This window comes from Pseudorasbora parva, chromosome 1 (genome assembly GCF_024679245.1).
Source record: "Pseudorasbora parva isolate DD20220531a chromosome 1, ASM2467924v1, whole genome shotgun sequence".
NCBI lineage: Eukaryota > Metazoa > Chordata > Actinopteri > Cypriniformes > Gobionidae > Pseudorasbora > Pseudorasbora parva.
The window spans coordinates 50,837,647-50,864,428 of record NC_090172.1 but is presented as its reverse complement, the minus strand read 5'-3'; the positions used below and the strand labels follow the sequence as shown (position 1 = coordinate 50,864,428).

At 35.9% G+C, this 26,782-nt stretch overlaps 1 protein-coding gene across 2 annotated transcripts in view; it reads right to left on the bottom strand.

Moving 5' to 3' along the window:
• cemip (cell migration inducing hyaluronidase 1) overlaps positions 1–26,782 on the bottom strand; it is a 189,627-nt gene that overhangs the window by 58,662 nt on the left and 104,183 nt on the right. For both annotated transcript variants that reach the window (XM_067444991.1, XM_067444997.1), the window contains exons 3-11: positions 20,679–20,816; positions 18,251–18,389; positions 16,803–17,039; positions 16,237–16,416; positions 12,085–12,155; positions 11,868–11,963; positions 6,519–6,640; positions 3,679–3,826; positions 844–1,035 (exon numbers count right to left, since the gene is read on the bottom strand). In XM_067444991.1, coding sequence (XP_067301092.1) covers positions 844–1,035; positions 3,679–3,826; positions 6,519–6,640; positions 11,868–11,963; positions 12,085–12,155; positions 16,237–16,416; positions 16,803–17,039; positions 18,251–18,389; positions 20,679–20,816 — 1,323 coding nt within the window. The remainder of the gene's footprint in view (positions 1–843; positions 1,036–3,678; positions 3,827–6,518; positions 6,641–11,867; positions 11,964–12,084; positions 12,156–16,236; positions 16,417–16,802; positions 17,040–18,250; positions 18,390–20,678; positions 20,817–26,782) is intronic.

Below are 26,782 nucleotides of genomic sequence, written 5' to 3'. Positions count from 1 at the left end.
TGCTTTCCAGCTGGAGGGGCTTATAGAGACCGGAAATAAAAAGAGTGATACTGACAGACCGGGAAGAGAGGTGGTGCAACAATGTAAAATATGTGAAAAAATTGTATTAATTAGACCCGAAACAAAATCAAAACTTTAAAAATAATAGGCATAATAGTCCTCTTTAATAAATTGAATACATTTAAGCATCGGAAATACATTTTGGTCCAAAAATAACAAAAACTACAACTTTATTCAGCATTGTCTTCTCTTCCTTTTGTGTGTGTGTGTTCAATCCTCAAATAACAGATTCAAATGGTTTGAATTAGTGTATTGATTCATGTTTTGGATCGCGTGCCAAACTGCTGAAATCACGTGACACTGGCGATCCGAATCATTGATCGATTTAATGATTCATAACCGTTTGAATCTTTATTTGAGGATTGAACACAAACAAGGAAGAGAAGACGATGCTGAATAAAGTCGTAGTTTTTGTTATTTTTGGACCAAAATGTATTTTCGATGCTTCAAGAGATTCTAACTAACTAACTGATGTCACATATGGACTATTTTATTCCCTTTCTGGACATGGACAGCATAGTGTTCATACACTTGGATACGCTCTCGGACTAAATATAAAATATCTTAAACTGTGTTCTGAAGATGAACGGAGGTCTTACGGGTGTAGAACGACATTAGGGTGAGTCATTAATGACATCAATTTCATTTTTGGGTGAACTAACCCTTTAAAGTTTTGTGTTAACAAAATATCTTTGTTTTTTTTAAAAGCGGGGTGTCTAAACTTTTGCACACTAAGTGGACAAAATGCTTTACACCTTCAGGAATTTCAGAGCTATAACTGACCTTCCACTTTGATCTGGTTCCTCGAGCAAGAGGGACAAGGCAAGATGCTGAACTCCTCAGCCTGGTGCATGGAATAGTCCGTGCTGGCCACCACAATCCTGTCGCCGAATGTCCAACCCTGAGGCTCGTCCGCTAGCTCCAGAATACTGCAGTTAGACAAGGTGTCTACGGAAATGGAGGCATGTGGACGCACTGTTGAAGGACACAACACACATATAATTAGCATGCGCTGATGCACATATGGTCAATAACTGTCATGACCTATATAAAGATTTATATGCAGTGTTAGCCAAATCTGATCTGAAACCCATTAAAGATGCATGAAAATGTGTGCATGAATTGAATTTTATACATGACCAGTCAAACACTTTCTCCGTACCAAAGATCTTATTATCAGTGTTTATTTTATCAGTTCAATTATTGATAGAAGACCCTCAAAAAATGTCCCATCAATCAAATCCAGAGACATTTAACAAGCGTAAAGTCGTTGTAAGCAACAAGGTCACATGATGACACAGCCGTATTCCATTGCCTTTACATGCCAGCATTAATGAGATTTGCATCGACAGGTGCTTTTATCCAGAACAACTTACAGTTCATTCAAGCAATAGTCAATTCAAACAAATGTCATGCGTTTCCCAGGAATCAAACTCAACTACACATCTTTTATGTATTTTTGTCCCTTACTAAATGCATTAAAAGTGAAGCAATGCATTTTGAAAGCATTATCAATAACAGGCTATTTTTATCATGCATGCATCTTTCTGCATGAGAAAACGAATAAATGTCATCAATCAGTTCATGTAATGGTCACAATCAGTCATAATGTGACAAGAGTTATTTAAAATGTCTTTTATAGGAAAGACATCCAGATAAAGCATTCTGACTTATAATCAGATGGAGAAACTTCCAAGCTATGTGGCAGCATGTTAGCAATTATAGAATGGCATATTATCAACTAGCCTGGACTGAATTTACAAACAGACAGTGGTTTAGATTAACACAAAACAATTTCAACCAATAAACATCATGTACCAAGTTATTTTGAGGGGGAAAAAACCTTGAAACATGTGACTGAAAACTCCAATACTTCAGGCATTGCTGTGACCTCTGCATTCTGTTAAAATCATTGACAGGAGGAGCACAAAATGTGACATGTATGGGATTTGGCCTGCAATCTTTGAGAGCTGTTTAACTTGATTGACAATAAAATGTCTGTTTTGGTGCACTTGCACACTGCAGATTATGTTTAGTGGAATAAAATCAATGTTACAAAACTGCAAAGTGCGGGAAGTATATTTCCGAAGCTTTTCATCCATTTTTGTCTAAATATAGGCTGCAAAGTGCACACTTTATTTGACAAATTTAAAAGCTGAAGTTGTTTACCAGAATCTGTCTAAGAGGGCAGGGCTGACGTGAGCTCTTGAGGTCATCACAAATCACTTATAAAGGACGTCAGAGCTTTCACAAACTCTCATGACATTTGACAGAAATTACTTAAAAAATTAAGAAATTAACTCGTCTATTTTTTGTTTTTGTTTTTTGAATGATCACAAGCTGGAATGAAATAGGGGTGATGAGGCTATTTTTAAAATGTAAGGAGTAGAAAGTACAGATAATTTAATGAAAATAGAAGTAGAGTCGAGTAGAGTAGAGTAGTAATAGAGTAGAAGCAAAAATAATTACTAAAAAATATTTTAAAAAAATAATTACTCCCAAATTTCTACTTAAGTAAGGTAACAAAGTATTTGTACTTAGTTACTTGACACTTCTGGATTTTATTCATTTATTAAAGGAACTGTATGTAAGAAATGTATTTCAATTCATCATAAAATGGCCCTGATATGTCACTAGGCATTAAGAAATCATGTTAATTTCAAATACTTATATCACTGACAGTAGTCCGGCCAGGATATTGTCATTTAAAAGTTGTTGTTGCAGCCCTCAACTGATGTTGATGTTGACATGTTGTGATTTGGCCTTAAGCTCCTCCCTCCACCTATCTACCAATCACGAGTCAGTAGTGATTCGGCATCCGGGTTGCCAGATCGGCTCTAGTTACCACAGCTGCAGCTACAAACGTTCCTGCTGATCCTGCAGCCTATCTGGCAACCTCGAGTCAGGGGGAGGAGGAGAGAGGATACACCGCTCTACAGTCATTTGAAAGTGATTGCAGTACCAGTTTTGGCCACAATCTTACATACACTTCCTTTAAGTTTATTTCATGATTTGATTAACTTGTTTTGATCTTTTTACTTCATTAACACATGCCCCCTGCTGACATTTTAGTCTGTATCTAAAGAATACAGCTCTAATCAAAGCTCAAAGTTTCACAGATAATTTATGAAGAGCCATATCATGACTGTACAACAGAATGAAAGAGATTGCCTTGGTGAGCTTTAAAGAGTTCTTTCAAAAACATGAAGAAATCTTACTGGCCATAAAGTTTTGAAAAATTATTATTTGTCTGATCATACTAATGTTAGATGATTTCTGTGTCACTGTTTCTGATGTACTGTACATTATTAAGTTTTAATGCTGATTTCACTTACAGCATGGGAAATATACAATAGTTTGGCCAAATGTAACACCGTATTCATGTTTGTTGAGACGATGAAAAGCAGCTATGTCACCTGACCCCATGCATAGAGAGAGATATGCATACTGCTACCATTCAATTTCTTTATGCAAAAGAGCAGCGTGAGGTACATTGTACCTAAAATCTTCAATTTTGTGTTCTATAAAATAGTTTTAGGGGTTTCGACATGAGGGTGAACAACTGACTGACTGAAAAGAGTTTCTCAGGAAGAGAAGAGCAGACTGCTTTAAACATACCGAGCTTGCCGCACAGGAAACGCACTCGGTAGTTGTGGCAAATCCCATCCACCTGCTCTTTGTTGAGGCATACAAAGCCATAGTTTCTGTCAAACTTGGAGAAGACTTCTCCTGTCATGTTGGCAGGGATGCTGTCAAGAGTTTCAGCCTGAAGGCAAAAGAGGACATTTTAAATACAGTGAAACAGTCATCTCTCACATTCAATACCATTCAAAAGTTTTGTACTTAATATTTTTTTTTCTGCAAGGATGCATTCATTTGAGTTAAACAAACAGTAAAGTCATTTATGATGTTACGAAATATTTTTTATTTCACATAAATGCTGTTCTTTTTAACTTTCTATTCATCAATGAATCCTTAAAAAAAACTATCATGGTTTCCACAAAAATATGAAGCAGCACCACTGAAATAAATGACATTTTAAAATAAAAAAATATATATTTAAATTCAAAAGTAATTTTAATTTGTAATAATATAAGTATTGCTGTTTTTATTGTATTTTTTTTAACCATATGAACGGATGCCAAACATAAAAGGATGCCAAAACTGGAATAGGTGTGATTTATTGAAGCATCCTGTTCTAACATACCCTGGGTGCATTCCATTCGACAGGGTCTCTACGCAGTGTTCACTGCTCCCTAGTCCCTAAGCACGGTATATCAGCTGAAGTGGACTTCCCTGACAATAATCGCTCATGTGAAACGCCATGCAACGTCATTAAAGAAAGGTGAAGACGGGGTTGCGCAGATTATAATAAAACATAAATTAATATTGTAGCCTAATTTACTTTACAAAACACACATCATGTATCTAAAAGATATAATAAAAAAATTGTCCATTAGTTTACATATACCTGTAGGCTATTGACTATAAACAGATTTGAAGCTGTACCTCTCATTTAATATGAAAATAAATGTTAATTTGGTAAACTTTGTGTATTCTTAATAAATGGCCTTTGTGGCGGTCTCATCTAGTGCACTTTCTTTTCTACGCGCAGCTTAGTAATAGTAAACATGCATAGTAAACATTCCTGGGGTAAATAAAGTAAAATATAAAAAAACGACAGCCCTCAGCTGCTTCTTAACACTTTTAAATTGTTTACATATTTATAAAATATTATATGCAAATGTAACAGTTACTGCCATAACCATTTATAAATACTCTAGTTTGTATAATATCTATTAGGGATGCAACAATACAGTTAGCCAACGGGTTAATAACATACCTCGGATTTTAACCACAGTTTTTCGATTCGGTTCGGTTCGGTTCGGTTCGTTTTTTTTTTTTTTTGTATTCTAATCTTAGGCGACAGGAACAGAAAAGGGTTAAGGAGAAAATTTACTTTTCTATATTTACTCTTTTTCTAGAATACTCTTTCTATATTTCACTTAAAAGACTTATAAAAGAAAAAATCCTTACTTATACTTAAAAGAAAATCCTTACTTACACTTAAAACTTTACTTAAAAAACCCTTGTACACATTCCCAGTGTATTGTATAAAATAAAATAAATATATATAAAGATTTACAGTGGCAGCTCAGAGATGTACAGTAGCATTTAAGTATGAATTTGAATGAATAATTGTAGGCTAAAATTAAAACTACATATCCTTCAATATACAACATTGATTAAAAGCTACTGTATTAAAGGTGTTTTTTTAATTATTAAATCATGTAAGAGGTGAACTGTCCCTTTAACGCTGCGCTGCTGTCAATTGAAGACCTTCTCGCATCTCATAGACGCACGCAATTTTCCTTTCACTTTAGACATAACCGACTGCATTTATATGTTAACCTTGTGTGTATTTGACAGTATTAGCACTATAATTCTGTCCAGTAATCACGTGTGTTTGACAGACGTTTAATGCGCGTGCTCAATGTAAAACAGTGCATAGCAAGCGAATGAAATGTTTAACCAGCAAGGCTTTAAAACGCGGCTAACACCCCCTAACTTTACTCATATCAGCACGTAGACTCACAGGCACACTCAAACAGAGCCGAAATAAACTGAGAGAAATATTTCAATTGGAAAGAAATTGAAATAATAAATTAAATGCAAAACCGGAAAAAACAAAATTAACCAGTGCGTATTGAACCGTGAATGCCGTACCGAACAGTTTAATATTATATTGAGTATTGTGGCACCCCCAATATCTATGAATATTCAAATGCAAATGTAAACTCAGTTCAGACAGGGGATGCGATGCGCAATGACATTTGGGTGATTTTTACTCTCCATTTCCTGTGAAGTGATGTATCGATGTTCCCTTCTTCCCTATGCTGTTCGCAGTACCCTTCAAACTACACAAAAAAAAAAAGTCGCAGCCTGAAATTTTTAAGTAGAATCGACTTGTATGTTTAAGTTATTTTGACTTAGATTATGTTAAACTGACTTTAAAAAATTAGTTGCATCTTGTATAACTAATTTAATTTTTGTTGTTGTCATAACTTATTAAACATGTAATATTTTACACTGCATGTTCACCCCTTTGGATTGGAATGTCACTTAAGATGGCGGAATACCGTGTGAAGTGGACTTCGCAGTCCACTGTCTGAGGCCACTTGGACACGTCATCAGTGGGGTCAACGGGTGTTTCGAGTCTTTAACAGACACCCTTGCCTGGGTCCGCAAGGTATTAGCCAATACTACCATTGTTTTTTTAAATAGGCCAATGTGATTGTTTCTGCTGTTTAATGCCTGTTTTTACTTACAATATTTGTTTGGTTTACAAACATGCAAAACATATGTGAAAACTCAATTTCACAGATTATTTAGTAAAAATAGAAGCATTTAATAATCAGCAATAAATTCGTCTTCCATTCATCCAAACATATGTTTACCTCAATATCAACAGGATTACTGCACAGACGCTCTGGAAAAGCTTTGTGGAGGTCGGACAGTTTCTCCCAGTCACCTGACCCCCTCTCGTCATCACGGTCAAACCATTCTGTCCATTCAGCCTCTAAAACCACACAAACAGACGCACAGATTAAAACGCAGAAGAATGCTGCCATCCCTCCAGCACTGCCCAACAAACAGGCTCGGTGTAGATATTAGTCTCATTTACATCTTTAATCTTCCTGCTTTGCAATTCTGCCTGTCAAAGCCTATTTATGCAGAGATAATTGCAGTTCACCCTCCCTGTTTTGCCGTCTGCACTGCCAATCCTACAGGGAACTCAGCCTACTTCAGTTGCACTGCATTCAAATCAAACCAAATACAATAAAAAAGACACGTTTGCCATGCATTTGAAAAGACGTTTCTCCTTCACTCCCCGCTAAGATCAGGGAAATCTCGAGAAATTTCAAGTGTTCACGCTGTTAGGGGAATACTTGAAAATGATTAGGAGCTACAACAAATTATATAGAGCCCTCCAGTGCAGAAGAGCTCTCAGAAACCACTCCAAGACTGTGGTCAAAAATGTACTGTGTATATTAACATGTGGGAAGTGAATTGGTGTCATACTGAAGTGTATATTGTACGTTACCAACGACTTGAAAAATCACTCCCATGCTACCGTCACTTGAAAATGTTATGCGCATTAGGGTTTAGCTTTGAGGCTAATCAATACAGCTTTGGTACACCTAAAACTTGCCAAAACAAGTTATTAAGATTTAAAAACAAAATATAACTTTTTTTTTTTTTTGGACAAAATTATTACTTAACATACTAATCTTATTAATCTTGTTGACAGGGACTTCCACATATTTTTGTACAATGGACAAAGTAGCAGATCATAATGGCTGTGATGTAAATTAAAGGCTATGCCAGTTAATTATTTTTCTTCATATGTCTCATAAACTAAGAAAAAAAATGGTGTAGGATTTATTTGAAATAATTTTTACTCAAAAGCTGCTAGAAAATGTCACAAATAATTAAAGAAATTACAAGATTTCTAAATAACTGAATTAAATGGGACATTTTGAAGTAGAATGATTGAAATATTTTCTTATAAAACGTATTACAATAATATTTTATTCATAATTGTAAAATCATCCATTGCAGTTTATCAACTTCCTTTTTCAATAGGAAATACAAAAAGGAAATAAAAAAATAAAAAACTTCATATACATTAACTTGTATTAAAAGTGACAGTAAAGATATTAACAATGTCTTATAATGACTCAAAGAAAAAAATATATATATATTTATATATATATAAATATATATATATATATTGTATTTGGTTTATATATATATAAATATATATATATATTGTATTTGGTTTATATATATATTGTATTTGGTTTATATATATATTGTATTTGGTTTATATATATATATATATATATATATATATATATATATATATATATATATATATATATATATATATATATATATATATATATATATATATATAAACCAAATACAATATATATATAAACCAAATACAATATATATATATTTATATATATATAAACCAAATACAATAAAAAAGACACGTTTGCCATGCATTTGAAAAGATGTTTCTCCTTCACTCCCCGCTATGATCAGGGAGATCTCGAGAAATTTCAAGTGTTCACACTGTTACATATATATATTCGAGAAATTTCAGCGTGAACACTTGAAATTTCTCGAATATATATTTCAAGTTCTTTTGAATTTCCTATTCATCAAAGAATCCTGAGAAAATGTATCACAGTTTCCACTTTCACAAAACAAGAAATGTTTCTTGTGAATCAAATCCGCATATTAGGATGATTTCTGAAGGATCATGTGACACTGAAGACTGGAGTGATGATGCTGAAAATTCAGCTTTGCGTTGCAGGAATAAATTACATTTTAAAATATATTGAAATAGCAAACAGTTCTTTAAACTTGTAATAATATTACTTATATTACTGTATTTTTGACCAAATAAATGCAGCCTTAACGAGCAGATGAGACGTCTTTAATTAAAAAATGTTCCTCCCAACACCAAACAGTTGCATACATCCAGAAAAGCTCAACTTTTAGGAGTACAATAGTATATCCATGGTCTCAAAGCTAAAAAACACAAAACTTTCAATTTGATTTTTAATGGGCCCAAACTTGTTCCCGGAATTCCAGAGTAAATTTCGCCCACTTTTCCCCATCTGTGCGCTGTAATCATACGGCAGGACTTTAATTCTACATCTAAATGAGTTCATTCTCTGCCCATAATAAGATCTTGCACACTTGTTAACTAAATTATCGCTTTGGTGATGAACAAACAGATGGCATCTTCAGAATGGGGATGTTCTTTTGGACTGTGCGATTGAGGCGCTGGTTGAGGAAGTACAGGTGTAAGTGGTTGGCTGGGTAATTAAGATGCTGGTACTCGGGGGTGGACAGACAGACGCCACGCTGATATTATTTAACAGCGTCGAGATTACTGAGATCAAGATATTGGAGGAGGTGAACCAAATAGCAGGTGGAACACTCAATTGTAGATTGATTTTAGCAGCATTATTTAATCTAGCTGTGAATTCCGAATGATTGGGACACTTTGTCCAAGTCATCTCAATGGCAAAAGTGTCCCAATCACCCTGAATTCATCTACTTGCACAATTTGCTATGTTTTTGGGGGGTCTTCAGTGCCACAAGATCTTTAAGAAATCATTCTAATATGCTGATTTGCTGCTCAAGAAACATTTCTTATTATTAATGTTGAAAACTGTTCTGCTGATTAACATATATATATATATATATATATATATATATATATATATATATATATATATATATATATATATATTTTTTTTTTTTTTTTTCTTTCTTTTTTTTCTTCAAATTCTTTGATGAATAAAGTTGGAAAAAAAATCATAATTTATTTGAAGTAGAAATATTTGTAAACATTATAAATGTCTTCACGGTCACTTTTGATCATTTTAAGGCATTCTTGGTGAATAAAATTAAGTAAAATTAAAGTAAAATACAAATCTTACTGACCCCAAAGCATTGTCTACTCTTCTGTGTGAAACTGCTGAAATCACGTGACACTGGCGATCCGAACCATGAATCAATCTGCTAATTCATTACCGTTCAAATCTTTATTTGAGGATTGAAAACAAACGCGGAAGAGAAGACAATGCTGAATAAAGTCGTAGTTTTTGCTATTTTTGGACCAAAATGTATTTTTGATGCTTCAAGAGATTCTAGTTAACTAACTGATGTCACATATGGACTACTTTGATGATGTTTTTATTCCCTTTCTGGACATGGACAGTATAGTGTGTATTCACTTTCATTAAAGGAACAGAACATTTCTCTTAATGGAACTGTGTTCCAAAGATGAACGGAGGTCTTACAGGTGTGGGATGACATTAGGGTGAGCCATTAATGACATCAATTTCATTTTTGGGTGAACTAACCCTTTAACTGTAGTGTTTATTTAAAAAATCCATTATGGTAATATAAGCTATGTTGTGTTTTCAGCATTTTCTCTTTCTGTGAGGATAGATAATAGCCTAGAAATCTAGACGCACCCTAGCGGCAGCAAATTTAATCTGCCCGCAAGTGTCGTCTAGGAACTCTCAATACCCTTCAGAGCTGTATTCCTCTCAATCTGGACGGGCCAATCAAATCGTGTATAGAATTGGCGGGTGGGGCCATAATGACGACGAGTTGCGTTTGCGTGCTTCTAGTAAATACAGAAACTGGCGAATGGCGGCGGTCTTTCGAATCAGCTTTGACCGCGACTCTGGAAGACTTGGAGTTAAGCTTTTCTCTGAGAAAAGAACAAAGAACGGCACTGAAGTGAAAAGGGAAGATGTGTTCGGAGTTTAGCCGACCGGATACGGTGAATATTTAATCTATCAACAAGCTCTGTTTCACCTTCGTTGCTCTGGTTGGTGTAGCGCTATCCTATCGCGTGCAGAGGGAGTTTGAAAGACAACCGTTTATCCCGCCCCTCGGATTGAGCCCTGTCTATGGTGAGTTTCCAGACCAAACATCTTGATGTGGGTCTGGCTTGTCAGGCTAGATAGATAAAGAATTTGTTGCCGGATATTGTTGTATAATGGCTGGTTAGGATATACCATCAGGTATCACCAAAACTAGCTTACTCATCAGGACATCAAAAAGAAAGTCTATGAGATTTACTAGTTAAAGGAAAACTTCTGCCTATTTCCATGTCATTGTAACCCTCTATTATTCTTTCTTCCTAGAAACACAATGGGAGATGTTAAACAGACCGTCTGAGCAGTTTTTTTTTTCATGCATCAAAAGTGGAGTGTGAATTATACTGCCAAGCTGCAAAAAGAACAAAATCTCAACATGATTAGTACATCTGACCAGAGGTTGCGCTACAAATAATCATTATCCTTTACTCTAACACACTGGGTTGAACATTGTCTGTCAAGTTCTATTTTTGTCCATCTTTAAAAGACTGTAGCACTTGATATTCTTCAATGTGACATTGATATCTTCTCTTGCAGGAAAAATAACTCTCTTTCTGCAAGAGCTTTTTTATTTTAGTTTTGCCAACCACTGAGTTGTAGGTTTTGGGCCTTTACTGCTCTCACAGTGTGAAAGAGACCCTTGATTTAATGAGCAATAACATATGAATCATTTCCCTGGACTACGCTTGGAAACTTTTTTCTCTCCTCAAATCTTCTCACATTTATTTTCACAGAGACACTTTAAATTATATTTTCTTCAGTTTAATCTACTAGTATATTTCACTCTGAGAATGATTCTAAAGTAGAAAGATACAACTTTTTAATCTGTCAAAATGATGGAAAGTGTCAGTCAATCTTCTTAAAATTCAGTAAATGATGGAACATTTTCAGTTAACGCAACTGAATATGATATGACCATACGCTGTAATCCAATCCCAAGTCCTCTGAAATCATGCGATTGCTTTTATTTGAGAAACATATTGACATTTTTATCTGTCAGATCATTTCAGAGTTTAACAGTCGCTATTATGCTGACCCTACCCTGAAATTTTTATTTATTGAATATAAAACATATGATACTTTCATGCAGCTTTTCTGCTTATGCTGTTTTCAAAGCTCAACCGACCCTATTCTGCTAAACTTTTGTGAATACAGAATATGACATGAGGTTGAGTAAATGATGAAAACTATTTAACTTTTGAATGAACTATTTGATTAAATTTTGCTTTTCACCAGCTAGACCAACAAACTGGTATAAACCAACCTGGACCTGAAAAAATGAGTCATGGGTGTGTGTTTTGCAGAGGTGGAGAGGTGTGTTTGTACCTTGAACCCACTGACTGATGGTGGTGATGGTGAAATGCTCTCCGTAACCTGAGTGAAACACCCGAGAGCTCCTGGCCTCAGATGAAGCCTTGGTTCCTGAACACACAAACACACACTAGCATCAGGAGACAGAATCGGCTCGCCTTCAAGATATTTCCTTTATGTGCTGCTGTTTGCTTTCCATCGCTGAGCAAAGACGTTGGCAAAAGAGGCTCACCCTGATAGACGGCATGATCCTCGACCGCTGAGGAGGCGTCCCCTTTGACTGTAATAAAACTCCACGGATGCCTGCAGAGACACACACACACACACACACACACACACACACACACACACACACACACACACACACACACACACACACACACACACACACACACACACACACACACACACACACACACACACACACACACACACACACACACACACACACACGCACACGCACATAGGAGAAAGAGGGAGATGAATGAGGGACAGATAAGTCTGAGGAGTTGGCCATGAATAAGTTGTCCCTCCTAGACAAACATTCTGACTTTCTCTGCTGTAAATGATGTTGACTTAAGATGTGATTGGCAGCTTGTGCTTCTCAGAGAGAAATGGGTAATTATAATGCTGGAGTTTCCCATCAGCCCCTTCTCCATTCTGAGATAAACAGACTGATGGGCCAAAGAGGTGTCCAATTCTCCATCTGTCCAACAGGAGCGCTCTCTGTGCATACAACGCCCACGGCATACGACGATGCAGAGATTTTGGGAGGAAATCACACCGCAAACCAAAGTCCAATTTTCTGATATATAGAAAAAAATCACTGATTGACACTCTTAAACTGTCCCTAAGTTAAACCATTATTTTATTAGTGTTAATTTATATACATACATTATGAATTGACAAAAGTATTGGGACACCCCTCTAAATGATTAAATTCAGTGTTCCAATCACTTCCATGGCCACAGGTGTATAAAATCAAACGCCTAGGCATGCAGACGCTTCTACAAACATTTGTCAAAGAATGGGTCACTCTCAGGAGCTCAGTGAATTCAAGCGTGGTAGCGTGATAGGTTTCCACCTTTGCAATAAGTCAATAGCTACAGAACTCCAAACTTTGTGTGGCCTTCAAATTAGCTCAAGAACAGTGCATAGGGTGTTTCATGGAATAAGTTTCCAGTGCAATGCAAAGTGTCAGATGCAGTGGTGTAAAGCACGCCACCACTGGACTCTAAAGCAGTGGAGATGTGTTCTCTGGAGTGACAAAATCATGCTTCTCTGTCTGGCAATCAATGAACTAGCCGGGAGAACAGAACTTGCCTGACTGGATTGTACCAATTTTAAAGTTTGGTGGAGAGGGGACTATGGTGTGGAGTTGTTTCTCAGGGTTTGGGTTAGGTTGGGGTTGGGTTTTGGGTTACTGCTTCAGCATACCAATACATTTTGGAAAATTTCATGCTCCCAACTTTTTGGGGATGGCCCCTTCCTGTTCCAACATGGCTGCACACCAGTGCACAAAGCACGGTCCATAAAGACTTTTAGTTTGACGAACTTGACTGGCCTGCACAGAGTCCTGACCTCAATCTGATAGAACACCTTTGGGATGAATTAGAGCGGAGACTACGAGCCAGGCCTTCTCATCCAACATCAGTGCCTGACCTCACAAATGCACTTCTAAAAGAATAAATAAGTTTTACATGTATGCAAAATGAGCATACTTAACGTGTTTTCTTGCATTGTTATGGCAGTGCTCACACCTACCTGCTCTATTCACTGACTGTCTGCTTTCTGCTGCTTACAGAACATTCAACTAATCATTGGAATGGAAGTTTTTCATATACAATTCTCAGAGCTTTGTAGGAAAGCACTTAGTAGCAAATAAACTTGCTTTGTTCCAATGGCCATTTTCACATCTAAGGAAGCAAGCATGCAATTATACTGCATTTCGATTTTAGAGACCGGAGAGTGAAAAGAAAATAGTTGAAATCTGCTGCTAACATATATATATATATATATATATATATATATATATATATATATATATATATATATATATATATATATATATATATATATATATATATATATATGGTCTAGCAAAATTGTATATATATGTATATATATAGGCCTCTATGCTGAGCTATTTTTCCTGCTGTGATTAGATTTGTGTGTGTGGGAAACATAAGTGTCAGTCATATGTGATTGTAAAGTTTAATAGCAAATGATTTTTGCAGGCATCACATGTAGTGCCGTTTCTGGATTTATAGCCTGGTGTTTCATTAAACATTTTAATTATCCAAAAGTTGTTATCTCTCACAGCTATGCTGATATTATTCTCACAGCCCAGCTTCACTCATGTAAACAACTATTTTATTTTAACCATTCCACAGAAGAAGAAAAAAAATGCTCAGAGGTTGTCATTTCATCGTTAATGAGACATAATGGAGTTATATCAAAAGCTTTGTTTCAAATACAATTCCATAGAAGAAAGACATTCAGAAAGATATACAGCTATATATTAAAGGGATTTCTGTGGATTTTTCATAACGATCTGCAGCCCATTTGCAACGTTATAGGATTCGCTCTAGTAATTTTCTAGTAATAACTTCATAAATTCATGCAATCTATATTCCATAAACTGAAAGAGCTGCCCAAACGCTGTTCCTGGAGATGAACCATCCTGCAGAATTCAGTTCCAACTCTAATCAAACACAACTGAACCAGCCAATTTTGCACCGCATCCCAAATGCATTATTATCCATCCTAACAGTATTAGTTAGCTGGCCGTATTATATACATTATTCTGGTATAAATTTGCATGGTATGCCATTAATGACTTTTTAGGCAACAACACAAAAAAAAAAAACTTTGTGTAATTGAAAAATTACAATAAAAAGATTCCACATTATTTAATTTTCCAAGTGACTTGGCTTGTTTTTTTATTTTAATTAAAGATAGCCTATTGTGCCTTTTTATATTTTCAACTTTCAAAAGCAAAGTCACTCCGAAGGGAGTTATTCCCTATATCAGTACGCACTGTTTCTGAACTCCCTGGAACGCCTCCATTGTAGTCTTGTGTTTCTTCCAGGAATGTACACGTCATAGTATTCATCATTTAAATAATTTCATACTCAAAATAAAGAGTTCAGTTGTGTTAGTAGTGTGTTGAAACTCGTGGTCATGGTGAGGGGTGTGACATTTCTGAAACTGAAACGCTGGAAGCAGTTGAGCAATCACAACACACTCCTCTAGCCAATCAATCAGAGTACATTGCACTTTTCAGAAGGAGGGGCTTCATAGAGACTGGAACTAAACAGAGCCTTACTTACAGACTGAGAAGAGAGGTGCTGCAACATTGCAACAATGTAAAATATGTGAAAAGCAATGTTTTTTGAACATTCAAACATGAAGACCTATTCTATTAGACTCCAAAAACAAAACAAAGACATAATATGTAAAAGGGCATAATATGGCATCTTTAAAACTAGCAATGCCAAAACAATGCACAAAAGCAAAGTGTAGTCAGGAAAGCGTAATGTTTAAGGATCTAGGTTGACGCGATCGACCCAGGTACGAATCCGCCTTTGGTCAAGCTTGCTCTTCTCCCGTTCCCTTTCCCAATCACATAATACATTAGAAAGGCATTTACTTTCAATCAAAATTAAGCAAATGTTTTGAAAATGGAAATAGTGCAAAATGTTTAATAATTATACAATTATTTATTGGGTAGGGTTAGGGGAATGTGTCCCATTAATTGTCTCATTGTTGTCCCATTAAGGCTGCACTAATAGTTTTAATAAATAAGCATTTACACTCTATATTAATATTATATCCTGTTAATGTACAACAATACTAAATAGTATGTATCTGTCAAAAAGTATAAACAGCATTTAATTCCTATTTAAATTATATCACAAAGAACTGCTACTTTTACATGGTGTAAATAGAAGATATCACAATTTTCACTTAGTAAATAGCATCTATCACTAATAAAATATATGTTATTTTTCACTTATTATTGCCTTATTATTTCCACAACCTCAAGGCATATTTTATTTTCATTTTCATCAAACACTCCGTAAAAGTTTTCTCTAGTTTGCTATTAAAATGGGAACTAAACTCTGTGCGCAACAAGGTAGAACTGAAGGACCAGGGGTTGCCACTGATTTAGGTGCTATTTCAAGAAACATAGTTCACTGGTCTCAGACTAGCAGCGATGCAAAGAGAAAAATGTGAATGCAGTCAGGCTGATTGACACATGCATACTCGACTAAATCAGACTACCCTATATTCAGTGTCCAATTCTCAACTAATGCTGAAGAAAACTCTAGACATGTCATGGATAAGCAGGTATTGGTAAGTTGGAAATGTGTCATATTACCGGAAACCAAGTCGATGGAAGTGCCGGCTACCCAGCTTAGTGAGAGCCTTTTTAGCCAGATCCTCCAGGTTGTTGGATCCTTCATCATTAACCACCATGGCCAAGATCTGCCCAGTTTCTACCTCGTCTACATACTGGGCCAGCCGTCTGCTCTCGTCCTTGCTCCTATATGTGTCAAACCTACACACACACACACACACACACACAAACGTAAAAGTGGGTCACAGAGATTAATCATAGAGCAGTCAACGAACGTTACAGAAGCCAGTAAGCATACTGAGTATGAATGATTGTTTTGAAGTCTATGATTCAATAACAGACGATCGTTTCTGCAATGAAAAATAGTTGCTGATCAATTGCCTGCAGCGATGCCAACTTGGATGCGCTGTTTGTTTTGACAGTCTATTTGTAATTACTGTTTTAATTCCAACTGCACATTAAAACCATCAGTTAGTTGGTTTTACAAGATGTACTGAAGTAACAGCCACTAATCCATCAAGAAGCAACACTGCATTAAATAAAAACACACTTTAAAAACAGAAAATGTGGAGTCATGTCTCACAGACCTATCAGAGTGAAACACCTCTCCAGTCTTGGGGTTGATGACGTGAATGATGATGCCTCTGTTGCCCCAGCTCCTCTCGAAATGGTAACTGTTCTCATTACCCTGCCCAGGATGAAGTGTTTTGTTCAGGAACGTCCATGACAGCTTCTTTCCCGCGTGAATCTCCAAGGTTCCTCCAGTTCCAACGCCAATGTACTTTCGCCCAAAATAACTGTGTTCAACCTCACTGTCATCAGACCTTTTTGAAAAACAACAACAACAAGAAAAATACAACTGATCAGATATTCCCTTACAGGATTGTGTTAGACTGGGTAAACCTAGCCTGATCAGCCGGCGATTTGATTTTGCCTGGCAACTCAGTCTGGAAACTTGACCAATCATTTCTACTGCTTCTGTTACACTTTTTCTTTTCTTTTTTGAACTTTTATTTTATTTCGTATTGTCAAATGCAGTCATACTGTTACACTTTTTCAGGAACCAATCACAGACTGGCTTATCCACCTGGCAAACTATTTGCGGGTTTAACATGATGACGGAAGTTATGAGAATTTATGGGTCATTGCCTGTTAAACACGCCTCTTGTGGTTTGATTGGTTGAAGGACTATCCAATTGCGTACGGAGTCATTTGAACAATGCTCGTTTATCACGCCTCTTGTGCAGTAGAAAATACAGCACAGACTCGCCAGACCAATGTTCGATCTTAAATTGAGCTTGGTCTGGTGATAGCCAGACAAGGGTTGTGTGCCAGAATTGAATTGAGAATGCCTTCAAATTTCAAGTTGCGATTCAGATTTGTAATTTGTAGTAGAATCAAAGTGTATATAAATGTAAAAAAAATAATGATTGAGAGATGCATTTCTCAAAAGCCAGATGTATTATATTTGTTTGATTTTGAAGCATGGCAGCTGGTTTGAGCTGGTTTATGGTGGTTCTTAGTAGGGCATGAGCTGGTTTAAGCTGGTCCTGAGCTGGAGCTAGTTTCTTAGGACCAGCACTTGACCTGTTTAAACCATCTCAAACCAGCTGCCATGCTTTAAAACATACCTAACCAGCATATGCTGTTTTTTTTTAATGGGGTACTTCAGTCCAGTAATTGTTCATCTTGAAATATTATTTATTTAATACTAAAAATTTCATGGCAAAAATACATGTGAATCACATCCTAAATCTGGGCCTTTTTACAATTATGCTAAAAAGTTTAAACTATCAATCAGACGACAGAAGGCATGTAGTAGATTGTGTGCAACAGGTTTTTATCACATTGATAATTAGAGGCTTTTTGTATCTCAATTATGATCCAATAGGCTTTATGGGGTTAAAGTTACAGGCTTACACATTCCTATCCATCAAATGCTCCTCCAAAACTTTACCCTGTAAGTGCCCTTATGAAGGCTGCAGGAGTTTTTCAGAAAGACTGATGTTTTTTTTTAAAGCTTGTATTCATATACCTGCCAAAGAGAGAGATGGTAAGGTTGCCTTTGTAAGGGCATTCTGGACTGCCAATGTGAAGTTCGCCCTTGTTCCCGATGAGGATGTGCCTAGTCCGCAGAAAAATGGGTCGATTGGAATCTGCTATCACAAGCTTCCCTAAAAAAAAAAAAAATAATCAAGCCAATCCTGATCTCTCGCCACTGATTTTCAACCAATGAGCATGCAGGATGTTTTCCAACTCCAAATTTAGTTCTAAAAGTAAACAAACACAGCAATAAAATCGTTTTCTTACTCCGTATGTTTGACTTGTTTTCCAGTACAAACCCTGCCAACAGGGAACATTCTCAGAAGGACATTCTGGCAAGTTCTGGCAAGGTTCTGGCAAAAGTTATGAACAAAAACATTCTTCCAGTAACAGAATGTTCATTCAAAGTTATCTTTATTAATGTTCTTAAAATGTTAGCACAAAGTTGTGCACATTGTTTATAGATCATTCATGTAACATTTTTACCTGAAACATTTAGTTGGATGTTTCCTAATGTCTTTGTTACTACATGTTTCAGGAATTTATGAAACATTCAAAAGTAACTTCCATAATGTTTGCAAAATAATTACTTTTTTGAATATTTGAAAGACATTTTTTAAAAACTGATGTTTCGAACTGAAAACGTTTTTATAACTTAAAGGGTTAGTTCCCCCAAAAATGAAAATTAGACCCTCAAGTCATTCTAGATTGTATTTGTCTGCAAGAAGAATGTCATATAGGATGACTTGAGGGTGAGTAAATCAAGCTCTAATTGTATTTTTTTTGGGTGAACTAACCATTTAATAGGAACATTAGCAAATATTCTTAGAACAATTTTGTTAGCTTTGAATATCTAAATAAATATCGTATAATTGAGATACAGAAGTTTTGTTTTCTTAAAAAATCAAGCGTATAGCGTCAGTTCTGGCTGGTCATATTAGTCAAACTCGCATCAGCTGGCTGTCAGCTGATCATGTCTGGAGGAATATGACGTCTATCACAGCAAACATGTATATAAGCTCCTTAGTACTATCAGCATCTGTCTCCAGAGCTCATTTACCCTCCTCCATCCCCAGCGCCTTCTCTTGTCAGTCACAATTTGGTATTCTAATTCCCCTTGAATCAGAATAAATTCATGAATTATTTTGTACATTTAATATGAACATTAATGATATCTGCAATACATCATGTTGGTTCTGTTCTGTTTACGCTAAGGGGTTTATTGCTGCTCTCCCTGCTCTTATCCATGCTAGGCTGCATGGATGCGCAGGGAGTTATTGCCCAGAACCATTCTGCCAATCCAAACTAAATGCTAACAGTCAATCAATCATCTTTGACGAAAGTGGTCCTGACAGAAAATGTATCAAAATTAAGTGATTTTAACCTTAACATTTAAAATTATGAATGTTATTTCACCAAGTATAACATGTTCCTAGTCCAACATCTATGTTGATCCTAGAACAAAATTCCAAACAACCAATTAGATTTAAGGGACAAGTTTACGGTCAATTCAGCTGATTCATGTTTCGGATCGCGTCAAACTGCCAAATTGTTGAAATCATTGACCATTGACATTAGCGATCTGAATCATGAATCAATACGATGATTCATAACCATTCGATTCTTTGTTTGAGGATTGAAAACAAACCAGGAAGAGAAGACAATGCTGAATAAAGTCGTAGTTTTTGTTATTTTTGGACCAAAATGTATTTTCGATGCTTCAAGAGATTGTAATGAACTAACTGATGTCACATATGGACTACTTTGATGATGTTTTTATTCCCTTTCTGGATATGGACAGTATAGTGTTCATACACTTGGATATGCTCTCTGACTAAATCTAAAATATCTTAAACTGTGTTCTGAAGATGAACGGAGGTTTTTGGGTGAACCAACCCTTTAACTTTGATAATTATTTATCAAATATATATATATATATATATATATATATATATATATATATATATATATATATATATATTAAGGCTTTCTATCTTGTCAAGTAAATGTATCTTGATTTAAAGGGTTAGTTCATCCAAAAATGAAAATTAGCCCATGATTTACTCCCCCTTAAGCCATCCTAGGTGTATATAACATTCTTCTTTCAGACAAATAAAACATTTTCATTTTTGGGTGACCTATCCCTTTACGAATGTTTAGATATTTTACGGAAAAACAAGACAAAAACACTGAGTAAGAAAATTATTTTTGCAGAGAATGTTTGCTGCCAAGCAATGTGATGGAATTCCCCCATCAAACTCCAGAATATTCCAAGCTCAGGGCGATACGTCTGAAAAGTGTTTTGATTTAAGCCTGTCACAGCTCATGTCAGGTTTTGCCTTCATCATGAAGGATGTAAATCTTTGTGGCACTTTAATGATGCAGAGATGTTTGAAAGAGGTTTTATTAGAAAGCCCTACCTCCGTTGAGGATCTCGATGGAATGGACGGTCGCAGATGAGGTGAGGATGACTTTGCGGCCGTAACCGATGGTGACTCTGTGGGCTTCATTGTGACCGGGGGTCCAGGGTTGTAGACCAGGTAGCTTATCTGGACAAACTGAAAAATACATAGACACTTAAAAGGTTAGTTCACCCAAAAATTTAATTTATGTCGTAAATGACTCACCCTAATTTTGTTCCACACCCGTAAGACCTCCGTTCATCTTCAGAACACAGTTTAAGATATTTTATATTTAGTCCAAGAGCGTATACCAAGTGTCTGCACACTATACTGTCCATGTCCAGAAAGGGAAAACATCATCAAAGTAGTCCATATGTGACATCAGTGGGTTAGTTAGAATCTCTTGAAGCATCGAAAATACATTTTGGTCCAAAAATAACAAAAACTACGACTTTATTCAGCATCGTCTTCTCTTCCGCGTTTGTTTTCAAACCTTAAATAAAGATTCAAACGGTCATGAATCAGCGTACTGATTTATGATTTGGATCGCCAATGTCACGTGATTTCAGCAGTTTGTCAGTTTGACACACGATCGGAATCATGAATCAATACGCTGATTCATGACCGTTTGAATCTTTATTTGAGGTTTGAAAACAAACGCGGAAGAGAAGACAATGGTGAATAAAGTTATTTTTGGACCGAAATGTATTTTTGATGCTTCAAGAGATTGTAATGAACTAACTGATGTCACATATGGACTACTTTGATGATGTTTTTATTCCCTTTCTGGACATGGACAGTATAGTGTGCACACACTTGGATACGCTGTCAGACTAAAATATAAAATGTCATAAACTGTGTTCTGAAGATGAATGGAGGTCTTACGGGTGTGGAACGACATTAGAGTCATTAATGACATCAATTTTATTTTTGGGTGAACTAACCCTTTTATTGTAAATAAGTCTGACTTTGCAACTACATATCAACTACTGCTCATTAATGTGAATGTTGACTAACTCTCATATGAGATTGCTTGCAAAGTTACTTCCAATCAGTAGAATGTTTGTTGGGGGAGCATCAAAATAAAACGTTAGCAGATATTGATAGTGAATATAGTATGCATAGTCTATATTGATAGTGAATTTGATATTGATAGTGAACAGATATTGATAGTTAATATAGTATGAATAGTCAATATTGCGCTTCATTTCCGGTATTAAGGTCAATCTCCACGCTCTAGCTCGTATATCAGAGCTTGGATATTGACCTTACCGGAAGTGAAGCATGTATATATTATTAACCTTACCGGAAGTGAAGCACGTATATATTATTAACCTTACCGGAAGTGAAGCGCGCTCCAGGCTGTTGGATATAGCGTTGTATTTGAGGTAAAATATTATATAAATACTGCTCAATTTCTCACACAAACTGATCGTTTTGTATCTTAAGATATCAGTGTGTCATCATGAGCCACTGGGCTCTTTGTGCACGTTGTCTAATCATGTTTTTTGTTTTTGCTCTCATAGAATTGTTACGCATTCACACGACTATATGACTGGCCCACAGCAACGGTTGTGTTTTCATTTTCATTTGTGTTCTACTGAAGAAACAAACACACCTACATGTTGGATGCACTGAGGGTAAGCAGATAAACATAACATTTCATTTTGGGGTGAACTATCCCTTTAAGAAGACAGTCTACTAATACTCTAATGACTGCTAGTTGACATGTAGTTGCAAACCCAAGTTACAGTGCAGGTTCAGAAATACGTAAAATTCAATTTTCATTAAAACCTCTAAAGCGCTCCATACATAATGAGATTGTTTGCAAAAGCTTAGAAAGAAGGGCCACAAAAATGTGATGTTACAAGGAAACAAACTTTAAATGATAAAGATGTTAACAGATATGACCTATGTATTTCAGATGTCTAGACTAAAAATGTACCATGATAACCCTTAAGTTCATCTGCTATTACTCAGTTGATAAAAGAAAGTCAGCGATTGAGCCACAGGCAGTGTGGCTGACTGCAGTTATACTTTTAAGTGCCATACCATTTTAAAAGGGCCTCGTTCTTCCCTTTAACGCTGTATAAACCTCTGAAAAGCCACGCACTTGATTTGAATACACACAGCACATCTCGAGAGCCGGAGCAGCTGAGAACTTTCATCATGAGCATTTCCATATCTCTGCTTTGAAATGAGAGTAAAGGGCTTCACTGAGCTTTCTAATGCATTTCCTTCTGCGTTACAAAAAGTCATGCAACAAAAATAATGACAGTAATAATCACCCAGAGGAAAGGTTTATTGCTCTTTCACAGCACATGTGACTTTAGGGTATCAGTTACGCTTATTTAGGTTTCAAATTTGCTTTTCTCCAGATATTCCGCAGAAATACAAATAGACAAAATTTGTTGACAATTGCTGAGTATGGAGTTTATTCTCAAAATAAATTATATAAATAAATACACTTACATTGAATTTACAAATAAAATAAAATAACTTTAATTTTTAATTTTAAAATTAAATTATTTTACATTTTAGTTTAACAATAACAACCCTAAAAACCCTAGCCCTTAAAACTCATCTTTGATCACCAAAATTACATATTTAAAGTTTTTTTTCCTGTAAAAAGAAACTTACCCATGCCTTAAAATAGCTTGAATGTAACTACACCCTTGTTTCATTTAGTATACACAGACCATGAATATGCAAATTAGCCCTGTCTCCACTCACTCACACCAAGTTGCTCAAGTTACTGTAATAAATGGTATCACTCGTTACAAAATCGGACACGTTATGCACGTTATTTGTTTTTTGCCAATACTTTTCAATTTAATTTGGCCGATAGCTGATGCCCATACCAATATACATTTATTTTATTTTTTTCTTTTGTTTGGAAACACCAAGTCTGTCCTGTGCAAGAATGATAAATTAATTATTTTTTCCTTTCAGTTAGCATTGAGCAAAAACTTTACTAAAAATGTTACTTAAAGACAAATAAATGTTATTAAAGTTCTTTTTGTAATAAGAATACCTTACAAGCTCTCAAAATAACGATAGTAAAGTCCAAATTTAATCCAAATTCTACAATTATTTTAGAGCGCTTTGTTTTTTTATTGATTCCATTTGATAAAATTGTATTATATATTGATGAACTCTATATAAAATTATTTAATTTACAACTGCCATGCTTGTAAATTTATGTCAAATGCACATCTGAGTTATTGCAGATGTGAGTTATTGCAGGCATATAACAATGCGATATCATGTCGGCAAGGCACATCGGAATAATTTTTTCATATCAATGCCATTCTAAAGGATTAGGAACATCTGCTCAATTTTCAATTTCTCATTGCAATTATCTAATCAACCAATCACATGGCAGTTGCTTCAATGCATTTAGGGGTGTGGTCCTGGTCAAGACAATCTCCTGAACTCCAAACTGAATGTCAGAATGGGAAAGAAAGGTGATTTAAGCAATTTTGAGTGTGGCATGGTTGTTGGTGCCAGACGGGCCGGTCTGAGTATTTCACAATCTGCTCAGTTACTGGGATTTTCACACACAACCATTTCTAGGGTTTACAAAGAATGGTGTGAAAAGAGAAAAACATCCAGTATGCGGCAGTCCTGTGAGCGAAAATGCCTTGTTGATGCTAGAGGTCAGAGGAGAATGGGCCGACTGATTCAAGCTGATAGAAGAGCAACTTTGACTGAAATAACCACTCGATACAGCCGAGGTATGCAGCAAAGCATTTGTGAAGCCACAACACGCACAACCTTGAGGCGGGTGGGCTACAACAGCAGAAGACCCCACCGGGTACCACTCATCTCCACTACAAATAGGAAAAAGAGGCTACAATTTGCACAAGCTCACAAAAATTGGACAGTTGAAGACTGGAAAAATGTTGCCTGTTCTGATGAGTCTCGATTTCTGTTGATGATATGTTAAAGCCTGGCCGCACGTGGATGTGATTGGTTACAAGGTAGTTTGTGATGTCTTTTGGCCACTGCAATTTATAGAAAATACTCAGCAGTGCTGTTGACTTATGGATTTGTACATGGATTGTATTAAAGCATAATAAAAAACACCACATAGACATATAAACAAACATGATTTTTACCACATGGGATCTTTAAAAACCATTACAAATGACATTCTCTAATAAACCGAAAAATACAAGATGCTTAAATACTTCACGTTTTGGTATTAGATCATTTGAAAGTACATTTATTCAACATTTTTCCTACTGAGAACATCTTGGATAGATTTCTTTAAGCAAACTTGTCACAATGCCTTATAATGTTGTTTTCATAGGCAGTTATGTTTAAGAACCGCACACCTCAAAAATATAAGACAATGTGGATAGCCCCATTTTGCAAAGTATGAACAAAAATGATAGCTATAGCTAAAGGGACAGGCAATGAAAGAACAACAAAGGAACTATTAGATAAAGCGTGCCTTTAATAAATTACCCTATTCATCCTGGGCTCAGCTCTCAGAGAAGGAGAAAATCAAAGAAAACTCAGCTGCCTGTCATTTCAAACAAGCGCTTTTATGTGACCACTAACTAGCTGTCCTGCAGTGATACATTAATCTCATCGCCCGCCTTAACCATATACAGAACATGTGCCGCGAAACAAAATTGCGAAAAGCAGTCGTGCTTTGTGTCATCAACAAAAAGCTGTTCAAATGCAGATTTTCCCAGAGGAATCCACTCGCACAGAGGTAGATGAGAGAATTGCTGGAAATAACACAAACCCAAAAAGAACGATTCCACTCTAAACGCACATAAAAACATGTTGTTGTTGTTTTTTTGTTTGTTTTTTGGGGGGGGTTTGCCACAAATTTGGGCAGTTGTATGGAATCATGCAAGCATTATTATACCGTAGAATATATTCATCTGACTTTTAACTTTTAATGTAGAAGGCCGTGCTACTTTTTAATAATTGCAAATCATGTTTGCAACTACAAGGTGTTAAAGCAGCTTTGGTTTGTTGAATTACAGTGAAGCTGTGTAAAGTTGAAAGGAGCAGAAATGCACTACATTTGCAGGCTTGTAAAGTTGAAATGTACAGGATTGTACTGTTGAGTCTTAGCTGAAAACTGAGTTAAGAGTTTGCTGGATTAGACTGAAACAGTGAAAAAAGTCTCAAAGGGCTTCTGTGGGTTTGGAAAACTAAATCCAAGAGCCTTCTTCTGAAAGAAGACTTGTAGTCATGCAGTCTCTCTCTGTTGAACGGATTAAGTCAGTATATTTTAGATGGCCACATGCTGGCTAATGTCTAATACTGTACATGAGGCAATGTCACAATTCAGCCTGTAAAGTGAAGTTAAACAGAAAACAGAAGGATGATAATTAGAAAGGGCAATTAAAAAAAAATGTATGGGGAGTGAAATTATGCCAGCAATGAAAAAAAATAACATTTTGAAATGTTGCTAATGTTAAATGTTAATATGTCAGAAACCTGAGGAATTCAAAGTATACTTTATGCTTAAAGGGACAGTTCACCCAAAAATGAAAATGTGATGTTTATCTGCTTACCCCCCGGGCATTCAAGATGTAGGCGTGTTTGTTTCTTCAGTAGAACACAAATGAAGATTTTTAACTCCAAATGTTGCTCGTTTAATGCATGTCAATGGGGTGTATTTCTATAAGAGTAAAAACACACAGACATACAAATCCATATCAAAACCTTGTGGCTCGTGGCAAAATATTGATGTCTTAAGACACGAAACGATCAGTTTCTGCGAGAAACCCAACAGTATTTATGTAATTTTTTTACCTCATATCAGTCTTCCATGGAATAAGGTCAAAAGACCGGCAAGATCATATATATATATATATATATATATATATATATAGAGAGAGAGAGAGAGAGAGAGAGAGAGAGAGAGAGAGAGAGAGAGAGAGAGAGAGAGGGAGAGAGAGAGAGAGAGAGAGATAGAATAGATAGATAGATAGATAGATAGATAGATAGATAGATAGATAGATAGATAGATAGATAGATAGATAGATAGATAGATAGATAGATAGATAGATAGATCCCTCATTAGTGCCTGCGCGGATCAGTCAAATGAGGCATCTTGCAGAAACTGATCGTTTCATGTCTAAAGACATCAA